Source organism: Canis lupus, chromosome 24 (genome assembly GCF_011100685.1).
Source record: "Canis lupus familiaris isolate Mischka breed German Shepherd chromosome 24, alternate assembly UU_Cfam_GSD_1.0, whole genome shotgun sequence".
In the NCBI taxonomy this organism is placed as follows: Eukaryota; Metazoa; Chordata; class Mammalia; order Carnivora; family Canidae; genus Canis; species Canis lupus.
In genome coordinates this window covers 21,450,801-21,471,251 of record NC_049245.1, presented here as the reverse complement: position 1 = coordinate 21,471,251, position 20,451 = coordinate 21,450,801, and the positions used below count along the sequence as shown (strand labels likewise).

Below are 20,451 nucleotides of genomic sequence, written 5' to 3'. Positions count from 1 at the left end.
TCAGCCACACGTGTTTATTTGACAGAATTTAGGAATCCACTGGGGCTAGACTCAGGGCATCTCCCTACATCTGCATTTTCATGGCTTCTGGCTTCCAAGAACTTAAAATGGCCATAGATTTTCTCTCGGCTGGAACTTGGGCTTCACACAGCACAGTTTATTATTTGTGCAGTAAACATAGGTCCTTTCTCTCCTGGAGCATTTCTGGCGGCATTTGCCGTGAAGATTCCAGCATCTTTGGGTGCCACCTGACACAAAAAAGAAAGAAGAATGGAGAGATTATTAGCCCTGAGAAGAGGTATTAAAGCAGGTGTGCTATAGAGGGTCCTCAGGTTCCCCTGCCTTTCACCATTGGCCTCCTTTTTCTTTCCTTCCCTTTTTAAAAGTTGTGGTAAAATTGTGGTAAAAGAACATAAAACTTACTAGTTCAAGCATTTTATTTTTTTAAGTTTGTTTGTTTGCTTATTTATTTATTTACATAGTCTCCATACCCAATGTGGGGCTCAAACCTATGATCCTGAGATCAAGATAGCATGCTCCTCCTACTGAGCCAGCCAGGTGCCTCCACCCCGCTACCCAAGCATTTTAAAATGCACAGTTCAGTAGCACTAAGTACATTCACAAGTGCCTTTGTGCAACCACACCACCACCATCTAGTTCCAGAACTTTCTAATCATCCCAAAGAGAAACCCTGCACCCCTCTCTCCAGCCCTGGGCAATCACCCATTTGCCCTCCTCTCTATAGATCTGCCTACTGTGGATATCTTACGCCAATGGAATTATACAATATGTGGCCTTTTGCGTCTGGCTTCTTTCACTTAGCATGTTTTCAAGGTTTATCCATACTGGTTGTTTTTTGTTTTTGTTTCTGTTTTTGTTTTTGACAACATTCCATCACTCTCTTCATAGTTTTATTTTTGTTTTGTTTTGTTTTTACCAAGGCCTATCATTAAGAAGGTGGCTCTCCTTAGTTTTTTTCATTAATTGTAGTACAGGACACATAACATCAAACTTATCATCTCAAACATTTTTAAGTGCACAGCTCAGTGGTATTAAATACATTTGCATTGTGTTCAGCCATCATCATCAGCCACCTGAGCAACTGTTTTCATCTTGTAAGACTGGAACTCTTATACTCATTAAACAGTAATCCTCATTCTCCACTCCCCTGGAGCCCTTGGCAATGACCCATCTACAGTGTTTTTGGTGTCTTTCCTGTCCTGGATTCTTAACCAACCAACAAACTGTAAGGCTTGCAAACACAGCTCTTGAAAGAAGTGTTCAGACAATTGTGGGGGTGGAATGGTACCCATGGCCTCAGCCTAGGGGCACACAAATGCGGAACAGTTTTGCTATTCCAACCACAGGCTTTGCAGCTGTTAAAGATGAAATCCTCCACTTGAGCCGAACAGGGACCTGTATCCTTCTCTTTGTTCTGTAAAAGCCCCAAGCCTGCTCTGACTTGGATCTTCAGGCATTCCATCAGTTGAACAAAGCCTGTGACCTCCAGTTGTCTGTTAAACCATAAAGCTTGGGTCAGTTTCAAGCCATGACTATTCTCTATTTCATTAGTTTGTAAGTTAATTGTAAGTTTCATTAATTTGTAATCTTTTTCTTTTTCTTCCTTTCTGTTATAGGTTTTGACCAGGTTTATATTGTGGTCAGGAGTAAGCTTTCTTTGAGATTATCTTTTGACCAATACAGAAGAGACTATCAGGGGAAATTTGTGAATCAGTGGAAACTGCATTGTCCAGAGCAGTGATTCTCAACTGGGGTGATTTTGCTCCTGAGGGGAATTTTGGCAATGAAATGTGTGGAGACATTTTTAGTGGCTGAAACTGGTGAGACGTGTTATTGGCAATTAGTAGGTAGAGGCCAAGGATTCTGCTGAATATCCTACAATGCATAGGACAGCCACAACAAAAAATTATCTAGCCCAAATGTCAATAGTGCCCAAAGGTCAATAATTGCCAGTAGTGTCAATAGTTCCTGGTCTAGGTAGATCACAATCTTTAGGGTGATCTGATTTTGATTAAGTGGGGGTTATTTTATAACCCAATGAACTGTTGATAAATAATAGTAGGGCAAAAATAATTATTTCTCTATATTTGCAAGGATATTCTGTTGCACAGAGGTTCAGTTGACTCCCTTTCTTCCCCTGCACCATGGGAAAAAAGCCAATTTCTATTTTTGCTTTGATTCAGTTATAAAATCTCCCTTGTTCTCTCATTACGAGTTAAATAAAATCTTTAACATGTGTTCATATCTATATATGTACACATATATACACACATATGTTTATTTACATATATATGTATATGTATGTGTGTGTGTGTATGTATATATAAGCCAGGAGCTTGGTGGTTTTTTACAAATTATCTTTTAAAACTTCTTTTGAGGGGATCCCTGGGTGGTTCAGCAGTTTAGCGCCTGCCTTCGGCCCAGGGCATGATCCTGGAGCCCCAGGATCAAGTCTCGCATCAGGATCCCTGCATGGAGCTTGCTTCTCCCTCTGCCTGCATTTCTGCCTCTCTCTGTCTCTGTATCTCTCATGAATAAATAAATAAAATCTTCAAAAAAAAAAAACCCTTCTTTTGAACCTTGAGCAAATTGGCATCATAAGAACTATATTCTGGGGATGCCTGGGTAGCTCAGCAGTTGAGCGTCTGCCTTTGGCCCAGGGTATGATCCTGGAGTCCCAGGATTGAGTCCCACATCGATCTCTCTGCATGGAGCCTGCTTCTCCTCCCTTCTTCCTATGTCTCTGCCCCTCTCTCTGTGTCTCTCATAATAAATAAGTAAAATCTTAAAAAAAAAAGAACTAGGTTCTGAAAAAACATCCTGAGAGAAATCTGATGTGTTATAGAGACAGTTAAGATGGCTAACTGGTGTTTTTGGACTGTCTGAAATGGAGCTTGAAGGAAAATTTGACCCACAGTAAAGAAAACCTATAAATTATTTTTTTAAAAAGATTTTATTTATTTATTCATGAGAGAGGCAGAAACACAGGCAGAGACACAGGCAGAGGGAGAAGCAGGCTCCCCACAGGGAGCCCAATACAGGACTTGATTCCAGGACCCCAGGATCACAACCTGAGCCAAAGGCAGATGCTCAACCACTGAGTCACCCAGGTACCCCCAGGGTTATTCTTTTTTTTACAGACTTTATTTTTAAGTAATGTCTACACCCAACATGGGGCTTCAACTCACAACTTCAAGGTCAAGAGTCACATGCTCCACTGACTCAGCCAGCCCAGTGCCCCCCAAAACTTACAAACTATTCTAAGACAACGCTGGTAGAGAAGTTTTTACTGATTAATGAGGGTAGCGCTGGTATATGTCCCACCTGCTAGCTTAATCATTCTTGGGAAAACAGTGTAAGTGGGACATGAAAAGGAACCACCATCTCAGGGACTCTATACAGCTCCCTAAATCTCAAGGATTTGAATACGTACTATCAGCCTTTTCTATGGAGGACTAGATGCTTTTCCTTGCCAGAAAGCAACAGCATTTCCTGTGACTAGAAACAACTGTAGTTTGTCTTTCCTATTTGGGAAGCCTTATCTGGTGCTTGCTTCGGCACCACGTATACTAAAATTGGGAAACCCTATCTGCCTTTCTAGTGACTAAGGTGCTCTTTTGATTGGGACTTTAATTAAGGAATGACAATTTTGCCAAAAATCATGCCTTATCATCTTCAATCCTCAGAAAAAATAAGTAGAACTCGTTATAGATTAAAATTAAAGCTTCCTATACTGACAGAAGAATTCAGAAGGCCCTGGAGAGCCTGAGTGACTCATAATTTATTTGTGGGTCTAATATTTAGTGTTTTTCTCCCTCAGAAAATTATAAAAGGCCATGATATCTTGACCAGCTCTTTCTTGTGTTCTTGCTGTACAATTGGATTAAGCTGGAACAATTTATTGCCTTTTCACGTCAGGAATTAAACTCTCACTCTTGAACTCAGTGGTTGGGGTTAACTGCAAAACACCTGTTCTCATGTGGTGATGAAAAGAATTGCGTGAAGAAGCTGAAAAACTTGGAATCAAGATGGGCTTACCCGGACTGGGGATAGGTTTTATGCTATGGCAATTTCTAGAGAAACAGTCTGGAGGACATTGGAAAAGTTCATCCCACTGCCTGAGTTTTCCATGTGTTCATTCATGAAGCATCTGAGCTGCTGACAATGTCACTAAAACACTAGTGTAGTCTTTTGCCAATTCTGAGTTCCAGAAAACCATTGTCTGTCATCACCTGGCATTAGACATCATCCTGTTATGTGAGAGAGCCAGATGTGCAAATGGGGGTAATGTCTGCCACATTCACATTTCCTAGAAACCTTTCTGATGTGTGCATGTGCACACACGCATGTGTGTGGTACGCATGTGAGTGCATCTGCATAAGCAACCAAAACATTTGTTGAGTGAACAATATAGTCTGACCTCTGGGACCAATGAGTTTGCTTCTGGTGGCTTTTCCTGGATATTCCAAACAGGACTCTGGTCCTGGGTGCACACTTTTGTTACTGATGCTTTTTCTCTTCATAGGAATATCACTCATTAAGTGTGCCCTATGATGTCTAATCAAGATCACTTTTTTAAAAAATTCATGAGAGACACAGAGAGAGAGGCAGAGACCTAGGCAGAGGGAGAAGCAGTCTCCGTGCTGGGAGACAAATGTGGGACTTGATCCCAGGGCCCCGGGATCACAACCTGAGCCAAAGGCAGATACTCAACCACTGAGCCACCCAGATGCCCCTAAAGATTTTAAGTAATCTTTACATCTAACATAGGGCTTGAATCCACAACCCTGAGACCAAGAAGCCCATGCTCCACCAAATGAGCCAGCCAGGTGCTCTGAGAAAAAAAAATTAAGATTTTATTCATTCATTCATGAGAGACACAGAAAGAGAGGCAGAGACATAGGCAGAGGAAGAAGCAGGCTCCGTGCTGGGAGCCCAACGTGGGACTTGATCCCAGGACTCCAGGATAACGACTTGAGCCAAAGGCAGATGCTCAACCACTGAGCCACCCAGGTGCCCCTAGATCACTTTGAATGGGAAGTATTAATATGAATTCATGAGGTATTTTATATGTATTCAATGTGTTGATTTTCATACCTAGCTCTATCTGATGAAAAGATGTGGAACGAAGGACTAATTTAGGGCATTGAATACCTCTAGCATCTAGATCATGGTTCTGAAGTACCATTTTCCTACTTAAAAAAAAAATCAGAGCTTCTTGAAGAAATGTGGAATTCAAGATCTAGGGCAGGAATTGTGCAAGATGAACCTAGAATATCTTGTCACACCAGATAACCAGTTATGAACCACTGAAACTGCTTTTGTTACTTCACAAAAGGACAAAGTCTCAAGTCACATCGGTCTGAAACTTTGTATTTGAAATCCTATCTGCAGGACTGGAACATTACATTCTTTCCTGAGGAGCCAGTTTTTCAATACAGAAAAGTATCCTTGATTTCAGACCCAAGGTCAGAGTGTCAGAGAAGGGGTTTTGGGATGTGAGATTCCACATCTCTCTTAATTTTGTACTTTCCATAGAAATGGGACCCTGAATCCATTCCTCAGCCTGATGTTAATCCCTTTACACATGAAGTCTATTAAACACTACTCACAAAGAAAGACAAATACCATATGATCTCACTCGTGGAATTTAGGAAACAAAACAGATGAACATAAGGAAAAGGGAGAAAAAAAGAGAGGGAGGCAACCCATAAGAGACTTTTAACTATATGGGGCACCTGGGTGGCTCAGTGGTTGAGCATCTGCCTTTGACTCAAGTTGTGATCCCAGGGTCCATGAGATCAAGTCCTGCATCAGGCTCCCCATGGGAGCCTCCTTCTCCCTATGTCTCTGCCTCTCTCTGTGTGTCTCTCATGAATAAATAAATAAAATATTTAAAAAAAGATAAACTTTTAACTATAGAGAACAGACTAAGGTTTGCTGGAGGGGAGGAGGGTGTGGGATGGGCTAACAGGTGTTGGGTATTAAGGAGGGCGCTTGTTGTGATGAGACCTAGGTGTTATATATAAGCGATGAATCACTAAATTCTACTCTTGAAACCAATATTACACTCTAAGCTAACTAACTGAAGTTTAAATAAAAACTTGAAGCAAAACAGAACAAAAAACACAACTTCATTTACATTTTACCCGAACTTTGTCCCTCTCCTTAATCCTATAGAAACCCTATTTGCTCCTTCTTTTGCCCCACGGCTCCTTAGGTGTGTATTTTCCTCTGCTGTGCCAAGTTATCTGTCAGACTGCAAGTGAGTCTCCTGTGGTGTCTATAAGATAGACTGCATCATAAGGAAACTATCAAAGAGTGGCAGGGATATATCTAAAATAAGGCTACCATAAGCCAAAGACAATTTGGGACAATTTGAGTTTCAACAGGAATAAAGATTGCATTGAATGAAAATTCATCAAATATATTAAAAACTATTTCATCACATTTGGGGGATGATAGGAAAATAGATCATTATCTTGCAGATTCACACATTTTGTGGGAAACCACCAAGCATTTATTCTGTTTTTCTTATATAAATTGTCCTACTGAGTAACCAAATAGTAGATGATGAGTGTCTTTATTATTTTAGTATAATAAATTTCCAGCAAACTAGTGAAAATCATATAATAGAATATCACCATTTTGCAATGCCCAAAGAATTAATGTGGGTGAGCTTTGAGCATCAGTGATTATAAATGTCACCAAAAGAGAGACAACCAGGATACTATGTGCCTCCTGATGAAAGAATATTATTATCATCAAAAGTTTACCAAAAAGGGTAGAACTTGAGCCTGATTACAGCCCTGGATACAGGTACCAATTTTCAGGAAATAGAGAGGTCAGAGGAAGGCACTGAATTTCACCTTGAGTATGCAATCAGTAGAGTCTGTGCATGGGAAAGCGTAGCTCAAATGACCCAATGGATAAATTATAAAGACCAAGAGGGATGAAGATATAATCAAACATTAAAAAATTAAAAGAATCTCAAGAGATGGCAGATTTTCAAAGTGAGCATGTCAACAATAGGGTGTCTAGAGGTGCATACTTAGCAATGGAAGTATACAGAAATGCAAAGAATTGATGGTCATAACCAGTGGTGAGAGTGAGGGGAAAAGATGGCCTCATACGTTGTTTTGTCTCTCGGGAGGCTATTTAGCAAAAACTTACAACATTTTACTTTATTTTAAAATTAAAAAAAACTTACATTTAAAAATTATGCACTTTTTTTTTTTTTTTTTACCCAGCCATTTCCTTTCTAGATGTCTGTCCTAGGAAATACTCCTATGTATAGACTAAGAAGCTTATACACTCAAGATACTAATTAAACAAGTGAGAGATAGATACCTGCCCTCAGAGAACTTCTAGTTTAGCGGGAGGAGAAATAGCCATGAAAGAAATAGCCACCCAGACATTTGACTGACCAGGGTCGTAATGACAGTTATAAAGGAGGAACTCTGGGTGTTTTGAGAAAATATAATGTAGATATAATGTGGCAAACATAAGTGACACGTCTCCCCTAAACCTAATTTCTGCTGGGTTCTTGGGCTTTACATATATGTCCTGAATTTCCACAATTAACCTAACCTTAATATTTTGAACATATTAAAGTGGTATATATTTCATCCATCTTTCATCTCGAGACCCCCCTTGGTTGCCAAAAAGCAGCATCAGGCAGTTTCTAGCATTTAGGAGGATGTTACATAATAGTTAGAATGACACGTCACTGCTTAGCTTAAACAAGAAGAGTTGTTTTAGTTCATGATAAGAAAATAATTTCTAGGGATCCCTGGGTGGCGCAGCGGTTTGGCGCCTGCCTTTGGCCCAGGGCGCCATCCTGGAGACCCTGGATCGAATCCCACATCGGGCTCCCGGTGCATGGAGCCTGCTTCTCCCTCTGCCTGTGTCTCTGCCTCTCTCTCTCTCTCTCTGACTATCATAAATAAATAAAAAATTAAAAAAAAAAAAAGAAAATAATTTCTAAACCCAAAATTTATCAAAAAGGATCAGGAGCTCCTGATCCAATTTCAAAAGCTATTTTATATATTAGTTGGCTTGATGGTTTCAGAAAATACTGCCTGACCATAAGCCATAAGATGTAAAGGCTGAGGGTCCAGCTAAAGAAACTTCTGTTGAGTCTCTGTTATCACTGCTATACCCAACAGGAAGTAGAAGGGAAATGTTCTCTGTAGGGGAAACGGGGTACTTAAATCCACTTCTTTCATCAGGACCAGCAGTTGGTGGCCTGAAAGCTCCTCTAGAATCCACACCCCATGTCTCGCAGCCATCAGACTGCTGGACCTACCAGCAGGCTAGAGACTAAGGCCTTTCACTCCTCCCCTACTAGGGGTCTGCTGATCGACCTAAATACCTGGGAAGTAGAGATAAGTAATGTGAGAAAGACAGGGGCAAGAGTGTCTTTCTAGAAACGCCCAGATTGGTATGGAGAAACTCCCAGAGGAGAGGGCATTCACTCCTTGCCTCTCAGAGCAGCCCAGGGAAACTGCTAACAGCAGGGATACAGCACATCATGGTGCCACCAGGAGGGGGATTAAGAAATGGTCAAGGGAAGTGGCTGAGTGTCTTCCCTTTGCTCTCCTGTGGCATAAAAGAGATCTAGAAGGCCCCCACTTTTCTTCATGTCTCTAGTGGACATAGGAAAACCAGACTGTCAGCCTGAGGGAACTGCCAAGAGTAGACCCCTACACAGAAGGTTGTATGTGTGGAGGGGGTGAACAGCCCGAACCTGTGGACCAGAAGGAAAATTTGGCTGAGCTGAAGGGCTCAGTCAATGGGGCCCTCAACAGGACCAGGATGTTTCAACAGTCATGGGATCCCGTATCAAGTGCCATCAGAACACTCACTGACCTGTGACACATGAGGGCCATTGTCTCAGAAGTCAGTGAAGGTCTAGCACAGGGCCTTAGCCCAGTTCCTCCTGCTCCTGCCCCAGGGCCTTTCCACATGGTGTTCCCTCCAGCTTGGATGTTCTTCCCCACAAATTTACATGGCTCACACCTTATTCTCCCTCAGATCACAGTGAGCCATTTTATGGGCACCCCTTCGAAATGGCAAATCTACCACCCCCTGGTATTTGCTATCACCTTTCCAGCCTAATTCTGCTCATTATACTCATCAGCTATCATTGCATATGTTTCGCTTAGTTTTCAAAAAAATTTCTGCCTTCCTCAGCAGAACGTAAACTCAAGAGGACAGAGACTTTGCTCACCTTATTTTGTTCTGATTTGTTTAATGCTCTGACTCCAGAACCTATCGCAGTGCCTAGAACATGAAATCCACTCAACCGTGCTTATTGAATCACTTAATTCCTTTATGACATATCGAATGACTTTCTCCTAAACCCAGATGCTGTCCAGAGAAGGGGAAGGCGAGAGAAAAGACAGAAGAAATACTGAAAGACGGAATATTTGCTCGAAAGAGCTCAATTAACATGGAAACCATTTTTCAACTAGAAGAGTATTAGTTTTAACTGCTGACTTTGGGCCCAGCCTCTAATGAGCCTTCTCTGGCTTCTCCCAACTGTCCCACCAGCGGGATGGAAGTTCCTGGGAAAATTCAGATGATTTATGGAAAGTAAAGGAGATAACATTGTTTTGCATACCTCTTGTGTTCCATCTCTCCCCTCAATCTGATACTACGGCACAAACGCTATTGTAGCAGTTTGAGAGGAGGAAATTGAAACTCTGAGCTGGGGAGCTGCTTGCTAGAAGTCACGAAGTTAACAAATGGTGGGGCATCCTGACCAGGTTCTGAGGCTTTCGTCTGTACCCTGTGGTGAGTGGTGTGTCAGGCATTTGCCACAGGCAGATGCAAGGCCTGAGGTCAGCTTGGCTGAGGAAATTCACACAATCTGACTCTCTGGGCAGGTGGGGTGAAAGCCTTGGTATGGGCAGATCCTCCAGCCAGCTGAGCAGGAGGGGCAGACAGCTAGGCCGGGATGGTGGATTGGGCAAGACTGACCGTGGCCTGGACTGGTTAGCCTTCCCATGGCTTCCTCACCTGGTAGTCAAGGCCCATCAACACCTGAACCTTGAATGCTTCCTCAGTTTCCCCCTCACGATGCCACTAACCCACTCAATTGTGTGCCAGTTCCCTGAAGGCGCCAGGCGCTCTCCCACAGCTGGACCTTCCTTTGCACAAGATAGTTTCTGCCAGAGACACCCTTCCTACTTCCTTCTTTTCTCCTTTCCCTTCTAATCTCAACATACTTTTGGGACTCAACATTCCATCAGGAGGACTCTCTTGGCCCTCAGACTGGGCTGGTCCCTCCCATATGCACCTGAGATCCGTAGACCCCTCCGTCACTGCTCAGGTCACTCTGGATTGTAAATGTCATTCGTTGTCTCCCCCAGGGCCGCATCCTTTATCTCTGTGGCCCTAGCCACAGAGGCAGCAACAGTGTAGGTGAGTTTTTCTCTCTGGTTAAGGTGGTTGTGATCTTTACAAAGCCTCCATCATTCTGGGGACTATTTTGTAAAAGGCCCACTGTTGCCTCCTTCTTCCTGCTTCTCCTGTGCACTCTTTCCATTCTTTGTCACACGCGAGGCCACCTGCACCTGCTCCCTGAGAGGGAGAGAGGGACGGGGAGGCCGCGGGAAGCTCTGGATGTCGTGGTTGGTACCCAAGCTTGGGCCCTTGCTGCGAGCCAGGGGCCTCCTCTCTGAGCTTCTAAAAGGGGAAGTTCCCATCCTCCCGGGCCTGGGGATTCCGAGACCAGGCCTCAGTCTCCACCCCCTTGCCCCTCCTGGCAGAGGTCCAGGTTACCTGGAGTGAGCTGGGTCAGGAGCAGCAGTGCAGCCACAGTCAGCCAAAGGAGCTTCATGGCTCGAAGTGGCCCCAGGCGAGGCTGCAAGTCCGAGGCGATGGCAAAACTAACGGGGCAGGGCTCCAGCCTCTCTGGCTGGCGGTCCCTTTGTTCAGCCGGAACGATGTCACCCGCGCGTGCCCTCGGCCGCCCACGGCTTCGGCCCCCACACTCCCTGCGCCCAGGGTCTGCGGCCACTCTTGCAGCTGGCACGCCTCCTGTGGTCATTTGGTCGTCGGGGGTGGGAGGGGGAGGTAGGGGGAAGTAGGGGGGCAGGCAGCCGGGCCCCAGGTCCTTCCGCCCGCTCTACAGCGCCTGCCCCGAGGGATCGCCAGGGGGCGCCACGCACGCGGGACGCAGAGGGGCCGGGGAGACCCCACCCAGGCGCCCGCGGCACCTGTGAGCCCACCTGGTGTCCCAGGCAGAGGAAGTCCGCCCCGGGGCTGACGTTGGGGTGGGAGTGAGAAACATGATGTAACTGGAGGGAACCCGTGAGAACGATGGTGAGAGATGAAGCTCCCAGCACCAGCCTGGCCGTGCCCTGGGCCATCCGGCCGTCCGAGCGCCAACCGCGCCGGGCACCTGACCCGGGGGGGGGGGGGCACGTCTTCTGGACTCCGAGCTGAGCCCCTCCTTAGATCCAGGAACCAGCTGTTGGGGTCCCTCTGAACTCCCAGGTCTGGAAAGCCCCTTGTCTCCCTTTTGTTCCTGTCGTCACTATTCTGTTTTTAGGGTCTTGTTCTTTCAGTCTTCCAACAGTGTGTGACCAGTTCCCAGAATTAAATATCCCGTGTGGCTTCCATTTCCTGACTGGACGCTACTGGAGACAGACGTCAAGGGTATAAAAGCATATAGAGGGTTTGCAAGACAAAATGACTCGAAAACTATATCTGTAGGGGCAACAGAGTGAGGAGGTTGAAGACTGAAAAATAGGAAAAATAATGAGGTCAGGAAGTGTAAACAACTTATTTTTAAAGATTTTATTTATTTATTTATGAGAGACACAGAGAAAGGCAGAGAGAGAAGCAGACTCCCTGTGGGGACCCCGATGTGGGACTCGATCCCAGGACCCTGGGATCATGCCCTGAACAGAAGGCAGATGCTCAACCACTGAGCCACCCAGGTGCCCCTAAAAGGCTCATCTTTTCAAACAATGTATTCCTTGAGATTCAATCTGGGAAACAGCAGAACTGTAACAGTATTATGCGACAAGGAATTTATTATAAGAATTATACTCTATTCAATTGCAGAAGGAGCTGGGAAAGTAAAGACTCCCTTTGTACAGTCACTAAGGGAGCTGATGTAGAAGTCTGAGAAACAATGGACAAAAATACATATAGACAATTCACAAAAAAGAATTAAAAAGCTCTTGAACATGTGAAAAGATGTTCAACTTTACTCATAATAAGAATTAAAAAAAATCTGCTGTGGATTGAATTGCCGTCCCCCTCCCCCGGCCCCCAAAAGAGATGTTCAAATCCCAACCCCAAGCACCCGTGAATGTGACTTATCTGGAAAGAGAGTCCTTGCAGATATAATCAAGTTAAAGTGAAGTTATACTGGATCAGACTGAGCCTTATAAGAAAAGGGAAAGGAGTGAAATTTGGACAGAGACACTAAGGGAGAAGCATCGTGACAATGGAAGCAGAGATTGGGGTGACACTGTTGCAGGTCAAGAGAAACAAGGCAATTGCCAGAAGCTAGAAGAGAAGCACCAGACAGATTTTCCCTCTGAGCCCCCAAGGAGGAAGTGACCCTGCCAACACTTTGATTTTGAACTTCTAGTCTCCAGAACTGTGAGAGAAGAAAATTTCTGTTCTCTCTCACTCTTTCACAAATCAATCAATCAATCAAGCAACCTTAAAAAAAAAAAAGAGGGGCCACTGGGTGGTTCAGTCGGTTAAGTGTCTGCCTTCGGCTCAGGTCATGATCCTGGGGTCTTGGGATTGAGTCCCATGTTGGGTTCCCTGTTCAGCGGGGAGTCTGCTTCTCCCTCTCCTTCTGACTCTCCCCCTGCTCATGCGTGCATGCATGCGCGCTCTTTCTCTCTCTCAAATAAATAAATAAAAAATCTTAGAAAAAAATAAAATTTCTGTTATTTTAAGTCACCCAGGTTGTGGTCCTTTGTCATGGCAGTTCTTGAAAATGGATACATCATCATATCAAGTTTGTTATTACTAACACTAATGTATCTTTAGGTGTTTATGACAATGAACAATGAATATTGTTTCTGCCCAAATGGAAACATCCGTGCCCTTATTCCTTCTTTTCTGAAGAAAAAAAAATCTGCTCCAGGTCATTTAGGACAGCAAACTCTTAATGTATTCATTTACTTTCTTGTGGACACTGAATTTACCTCTGAAGAAATAAAAAGGAAAAAAAAGTACTGCATGTCCTATCACGTCTGTCCTTATCTCCAACTCCAGCCAAATAAGTTGTTGAAAAAGAAGGCATTTCTGTTGAATCTTTAAAATCTTGAATAAATATTGAAATAAGATATACTAAGTATTAATGTGAATAATGCTAAAAGGGGGACTGTGCTGTGCTCTGGACAACACAGAAACTTCCAAGGCTGAATATCATTGTGGTGCAGACAACGTCAAGGTTCTACGAAGCCAACTGTAAGAAGAGACTGTGGGCTGCTGTTGGTAGTGGTAATGAAGGGCTGTTTATATAGTTTTTCCATAAAGACACCAGGTGGGGGTGTCTTCCTTAAAACATTTACCTGGATCTCCAACACAACCCTGTTGGGGGTGCTGGTGTTGTCAAAGGCAACACCTGCCAGCAACCAGAGGTGTACTGGGGGGAGGCCTAGTAGCCCATGTGCCACATTAAGATGACAATGAAACCACAAGAATCTTGGACAGACAGCTTGGTCTTTACCACAAATATGGGAATGCCAGCCTTCCAATATATGGCCACTCTTCCCATTCAGAGTACCATAGAAGACTCATACCGTTTGTTCCAGGCATTGCGTTCCAGGCAAAAGTGAAAAGACAGGACATGATATTTGTTGAGAAACTAGGTAGATGGTTTCCTTCGACAACTCTGGCAGCTTCAGGCCCAAGAGATTTCCTTTCAGAGCTGCTGGGGGCTGCTGAAGCTGTTGCTGAGCTAGGTGAGGAGGCTGGGGTAGAAGGGTCCTTTCTCTCCCCAGCTGGGCCAGAGGGCACTTGCATGGACATTTCTGTCAAGGGCAGTGAAGAGTTGAGACCAGTCAGTTGCTGTTCCACCCATTCTCAACTGTGAGGTTGTCCCAGGGCCTCCAAGTTCCTCAAGAATAGATGAGAAATTCCTTCTCAGTTATGGTGGGCATCCAAATGTTGGCTTATTTGTGGGGCCCCTCTGTGGATATTTCAGAGGATGCACATACTATATTGTTCCCAAAAGTGATGATGAGCTCTCTGGTTGACTTCTTGTGACTCTTCCAGCTCCTGATTCTGGGGACCTTTTGCCTTGGCAGGAAGTCTTGTTCCATGGAGGGTATCCCATCAGGATGGTTTGAGTGTGAACACAGCACTTCATATGAACCGTAGTAACTAAACTTGGTGAGGATGCGTTGGACCTACTTTCCCTGGGAAATGTCATGGACTCCTCTTTTGGCCTATCTGGTACCAACCAGATGGCTGCATCACAATTTACTTACCCAGACCTCTGTGTGGACATGTAGGTTGCTTCTAATTGTTTGCATTGTAAACAGTGATAAACATTGTGGTTATGATCCCATTATTTATTTATTTTTTTAATTTTTATTTATTTATGTATGATAGTCACAGAGAGAGAGAGAGAGAGAGAGGCAGAGACACAGGCAGAGGGAGAAGCAGGCTCCATGCACAGGGAGCCCGATGTGGGATTCGATCCCGGGTCTCCAGGATCGCGCCCTGGGCCAAAGGCAGGCGCCAAACCGCTGCGCCACCCAGGGATCCCTTATGATCCCATTATTATTTGTAATGGTCAATGCCAGATATTTCAACAAAGAGGACTGGAGAGAAAGGATTGGCTAAACAGGTATTGACGAAAGGAGAGAGGATGTTGAAATGACACAAAAATAATAATTGCTGGAAGCAGCTCTAGCTCCAAAGGTTGAGGGAATAAAAGGAGGAGGTTGGAAGTATTTGCCTGGACAAGGACCCCACAGGGTTGGGATCTATACTTTGAGGGAAAGGAACTTCCTAGCTCCTACAGGCACATCAGAACTCAGAGGAGATGCTTGCCCATCCTCTGACCTATGAGGAGGGGCACCAGACAGCTGAAGTTGTTCCCCCAAGAGAAGTAAAGAGGCCTATGTTAGGGTGCCTGGGTGGCTTGGTTGGTTAAGTGTCTGACTCTTGGTTTTGGCTCAGGTCAAGATCTCAGGGTCATGAGATTGAGCCTCATGGTGTTGGGCTCCAAGCTCAGCAGGGAGTCTGAGATCCTCTCTTTCCCTCTGCTCCCCCCCCACCACATGCACACACGCGTTCTCTCTCTCTCAAATAAATAAATAAAATCTTTTTTAAAAAAGGCCTGTGTTAGGAGTGCAATTCACAAAATATGGAAAATTCAACCATAAAAAGCAAACGACCTGATTGAAAAAGAGGCCAAAGATCTTAATGGACATCTCACCAAAGAACTATAGATGGCAAATAATCATATAAAAAATGCTCCAGGGGTGCGTGGGTGGCTCAGTTGGTTAAATGTCTGCCTTAGGCTCAGGTCATGATCTAAGGGTCCTGGGATGGAGCCCTAAATTGGGCTCTCTGCTTAGGGGAAGTCTGTTTCTCTCTCTGGCTCTCTCCCTCCACCAATGCTCTGTCTCTCAATTTCTCTCTTTCAAATAAATAAATAAAATCTTAAAAAAAAAAAGAAGAAAAAGTGCTCCACATGTCATTGAGGAAATACAAGTTAAAACAGCAATGAGATATCACTATATGCTATTAGAATGCCCAAAATCTGAAACACTGATATCACCAAATGCTGGCAAGGATGTGGAGCAACAGAAATTCTTATACTCTGTTGGTGGGAGTGCAAATGGTGCAGCCACTTTGGAAAACAGTTTGGTGATTTAAAAGATTTTATTTATTTATTTGACAGAAAGAGCACAAGTAGGCAGAGCAGCAGGCAGAGGGAGAGGGAGAAGCAGGCTTCCTACTGAGCAGAGAGCCTGACTCAGGGCTTGATCCCAGGACCCTGGGATCATGACCTGAGCCAAAGGCAGACGTTTAACCAACCTAGCCACCCAGGTGCCCCAGCTTTTTTCATAATTGCCCAAACTTGGGAGCAACCAATATATCCTTCAGTAGGTGAGTGGATAACTTAACTGTGGTGCGTCCAGACAATGGGATACTATTTAGGGCTAAAGGAAATGAGTTTGCAAAGACATGGAGGAATCTTATTAAACACACATTACTGAGTGAAAGAAGCCAATCTGAGAAGGCTGCATACTCTATGACTCCAACTATATGACATAGGCAAGAACTATGGAAACTATAAAAAAATCAGGGATTGCTAGGGTTGGAGAGAGGAGAGAGATGAATAGGCAGAGCATAGAGGATGCAGTGAAAAATGCTTGTATGATATTACAGTAATGGATATGTCATATATTTGTCCAAACCCACAGAACATACAACACCAAGAGTGAATCGTAATGTAAGCTATGGACTTTGGCTGATTATAATGTGTCAGTGTAGGTTCATCAATTGTAACAAATAGTAGGGGATATTGATAATGGGGAGGCTATATTTGTGTGGGAGCAGGGGTCCTATGGGAAATCTCTTAGTTTCCTCTTAATTTTATTTTAAGACTGCTCTACAAAAATAAAGCCTTAAAAAAAGTATAAAGGAGCCTAAAACTAGCTGCTGCACACAGGGTGAAAGGCCATTGCTGAATTGGCACTGAGAGGACAGGGAGAAAGAAGGAGCTAGTCCTTTCGGTCTCCTTCAGCCTACAGTCTGTCTCTCTATCGCCCCCTATTGGCAGGACTATCAGAAACTGGCAGGGAAATGAAAAATGCAGTTCGCAGTTTCAGCCTCTGCATCGCGGGGCAGAGACTAGAAGGGTTGGTTTCCATCTAATACAAAGTTAGCTTAATAATTGGCATATTAGTGATCCCGGAGTTCTGGGATCGAGTCCCACATCGGGCTCCCTGCGTGGAGCCTGCTTGTCCCTCTGCCTGTTTCTGTCTCTCTCTGTGTGTCTCTGTGAATAAATAAATAAAATTTAAAATAAATTATTGGCATATTATTCCCTTAATAGTGAAAGGAAAGGATGTTGTGTCTTTTAGCTTTTGCTATGTAACAAGCATTTCAAAACTTAGTGATATTATACATTAAAAAGTCATTATTTCTCAGGGCACCTGGCTGGCTTACTAGGTGGAACATGTGACTCTTGATCTCAAGGTTGTGAGTTCGAGCCCCATGTTGAGTATGGAGATTACTTATAAATAAGATCTTAGGGGCGCCTGGGTGGGGCAGTCAGTTAAGCATCCAGCATCTGGTTCTTGGTTTCGGCTGTCATGATCTCAGGGTCATGAGTTTGAGCCCCCAGTTGGGCTCCAGGATCAGTGGTGAGTCTGCTTAAGACTGTCTCTCCCTCTCCCTCTGCCCCTCCTTCCTTGTGCTTATGCTGTCTCTCTCAAATAAATAAGTAAATCTTAAAAAAAATCATTATTTCTGGGGCACCTGGGTGACTCAGTGGCTGAGCGCCTGCCTTTGGCTCAGGTCATGATCCCATGGGGAGTCTGCTTCTCCCTCTGCCTATGTCTCTGCCTTTCTGTGTCTCTCATGAATAAATAGATAAAAACTTTTAAAAAATTCATTATTTCTCTTAAGTCTATCATTTGGTTGGACCATTTTTGGGGGGGCTGGGTTGGCTCAGCTGGGGCTGGATGGACTCACATGTCTGGTGATTGACTTGATGGCCACTGCAGATGCCTGGGTCCCACATCTCTCATCAGCTAGCAGGTTAGCATTGGTTTGTTCACATGATAGAAATCAAAGGGTTCCCAAGAGCAGCAGTGGGATCAGTACGGTGGGGGGATGTATCTCAACTTGTGAGCACTTTTCAGATCTCTTACATCCTGTTGCTAATGTCACATTGGTCTAAGCAATCGCTGAGGCCAGCCCAGATTTAAGGGATGGGGAAATAGATTCCATCTCTGTTGGGAGGAGGGAAGGGAGGCTCAGAAGACAAATTGACCAAAGTAAAGTCAGTTTAGTTTTAGCCTGACCCCTAACCTAAAAGTAAGCAAGTCATAAAAAGAGTCACACCATCCAACTCGTGGAAAAATCACAAGACCCCGCTCCCTCTGGCAATAAAAGCCACACAGGATGGATATTCTTGAAAATTGCTCCCTGTGGGTAATTCCAGGACAATGGAAAAACTAGCTGAATGTAAGTGATAAAACTGAAGGAAAAGAGTAAGCCCCTCCCTGTATAGTTGGCTAATTAACCACAAAAGACCTTATAATATCTTTCGTTAGAGGTGGGTGGGTCTTCTTCCTCACCTACGGAAGAGACTGCTATTTTATCTATGAAGTAGCTTCTTTCTTGCTTCTATGCTTAATGAATTTTTGTCTCTTTCTCTAAATGGCTTGCTCTTGAATTCTTTCTTGTGTAAAGCCAATAACCCTCTTGGGGAGGATCCTGAGGACCTCCCTCATGGGGCCTTGACCTCTCTCATCAGGAGGAATTGCCAAATATGGTGGACAACTTTGCAATCTGTTACAGAAGGTACAAAAAACGTCTCACTGTTACCAGATCAAATACATGGGTAGAGTTGAGGGAATATCACAACTTTTAAAATGTCAGAATCTAACTTCCTATTACAGAGTGACTGTGCTCCTTGGCTGGGAATTCACCAGTGAAACTCCAGTAGATAGAAGATTTCTGCTATGGAGTGAATGTTGTGCTCCCCCTCCCCCCCAATCAGGTGTTGAAACCTTAATCTTCAATGTGATGGTGTTAGGAGGTGAGGCTTTGGGGGAAGAAATTAGGTTTAGGCGAGGTTATTAGGGTGGAGATCCCTGGATGGGGCATTTGTAAATGCCCTCATAGAGAGGATAAATACCGGAGCTTTCTCTCCTCACCACGTGAGGGCACCAATAAGGCAGCTATTTGCAAACTGGGGAGAGGGCTCTCACCCAACACTGAATCTGTGGGGCCCTTGATCTTGGACTTCCCAGCCTCCAGAGCCCTGAGGAATAAATGTCTGTTGTTTAAGTGCTCAGTCTGATGTTGTGTGATAGCAGCCCAAGCTGACTAAGGTAATGTCTCTTTCAGAAGTTTTGGCATTGGATCTGATTGATGACCACATTCAGTCAAATTCCCATATCTGAACCTATCAATGAGATTCTGATTGGCTGCACTTGGCCAGATATCCACTGGGTCACGTGCACCTTCTGAAGCCAGGAAGGTGGGGCCAGCGACCCTGGAACCCCATCAGCCGAGGATGAGGAAAGGGTAGTTGCCCAAAGGAAAATCCAGGTACTGCCACTAGAAGGGCTTGGAATAAATGCTGAGTGGGCAAGGAAGACAGGCTGGCCACCATGGAGTACTGGAGACAGAAATCCTGGATTGCAGAGTGTGAACATGTAAGGCTTTGGAAGTTGCCAAAGTCCTTCAGGAAGTTTGCACCAATGCTCACTGCTACAAGCAGAATATGGAAATGCTACATTTTTGATCCTATGAATTTCTGGGGTTATTATTTTTTTAAAAAGAAGCTCTTGCCAGTTTGAAAGGTGAAGAATTCTTTTTTTTATTCCTTTTTTAAAAAGACTTTATTTATTTATTCGTGAGAGACACACACAGAGAGAGAGAGAGGCAGAGACATAGGCAGAGAGAGAAGCAGGCTCCATGCAGGGAGCCCGATGTGGGACTCGATCCCCGGCCCCGGTCCCCAGGATCACACCCTGGGCTGCAGGCGGCACTAAACCGCTGCGCCACTGGGGCTGCTCGAAAGGTGAAGAATTCTATAACCCAATGTTACTTTAATTTGTTTTTCCTGGATTCTGATGAGTCTATGGACATGTGACGTATGAAGTGTGTCCAGAGCTGCGACAGGCTGAACAGGGTGGGGTCTTCCCTGCTCCCAAATGAGTATCCCATGGACCCCATTCCTGAAACAGCCTGATGTAGTGAGATCCATGCAAGGACCATGGGGGAGAATATTAAGCTTTAAATAAAAATACATAATAGAATCTTTGCGCATAACTATTCAAAGAGTGGCCCAAAGTGGGACTGTAGTTTGCAAGTGCCATTTGGCATATGGGGTGTGGACATCCAGGGAAGGGGCCTCTGACTCCAGAGTATAAACAAGAGTTGGAGCCTGATGAGGACAGCCTCGTGAATCCTTATGTAAACCCAATTAACCTGGCCTATGTTGGCAAAAACATGAAGTTCTTCTGCATTCCATTTTCCATGATATTCAGCATCCCAAGAACCATATCACATGAGGACTGGGTTTATCCTTATGGCTCAGCTGTTCCAGTCTGCTCTTTGGTGAGACTGAAGCCCAAGGAGGGAAGCAGTGGTCCACCTAAGGTCACATGTCAGTGAGAGCCCATACAGGGAGCTCAATTATTTTCATTTCTTTCTCCCCCTCAATGCCCAAATCCTCCCTGACATGGA

General features: G+C 44.4%; 1 protein-coding gene across 1 annotated transcript; it reads right to left on the bottom strand.

Moving 5' to 3' along the window:
- Window positions 1-11,092, bottom strand: DEFB123 (defensin, beta 123). The gene is made up of 2 exons (XM_038571909.1): window positions 10,810-11,092; window positions 1-248 (listed from the first exon to the last, which is right to left on the bottom strand). The coding sequence occupies exons 1-2, from the start codon at window positions 11,075-11,077 to the stop codon at window positions 103-105; spliced, it is 414 nt and encodes a 137-aa protein (XP_038427837.1). The 5' UTR covers window positions 11,078-11,092; the 3' UTR covers window positions 1-102.
- Window positions 11,093-20,451: the final 9,359 nt, after the last annotated feature.

Coding starts and splice junctions, on each gene's coding strand:
- DEFB123 (XM_038571909.1), bottom strand. CDS start 11,077: ATGACCACAGGAGGCGTGCCAGCTGCAAGAGTGGCCGCAGACCCTGGG. Junction 249..10,809: donor CCTGACCCAGCTCACTCCAG/GTAACCTGGACC, acceptor TTTTTGTGTCAG/GTGGCACCCAAAGATGCTGG.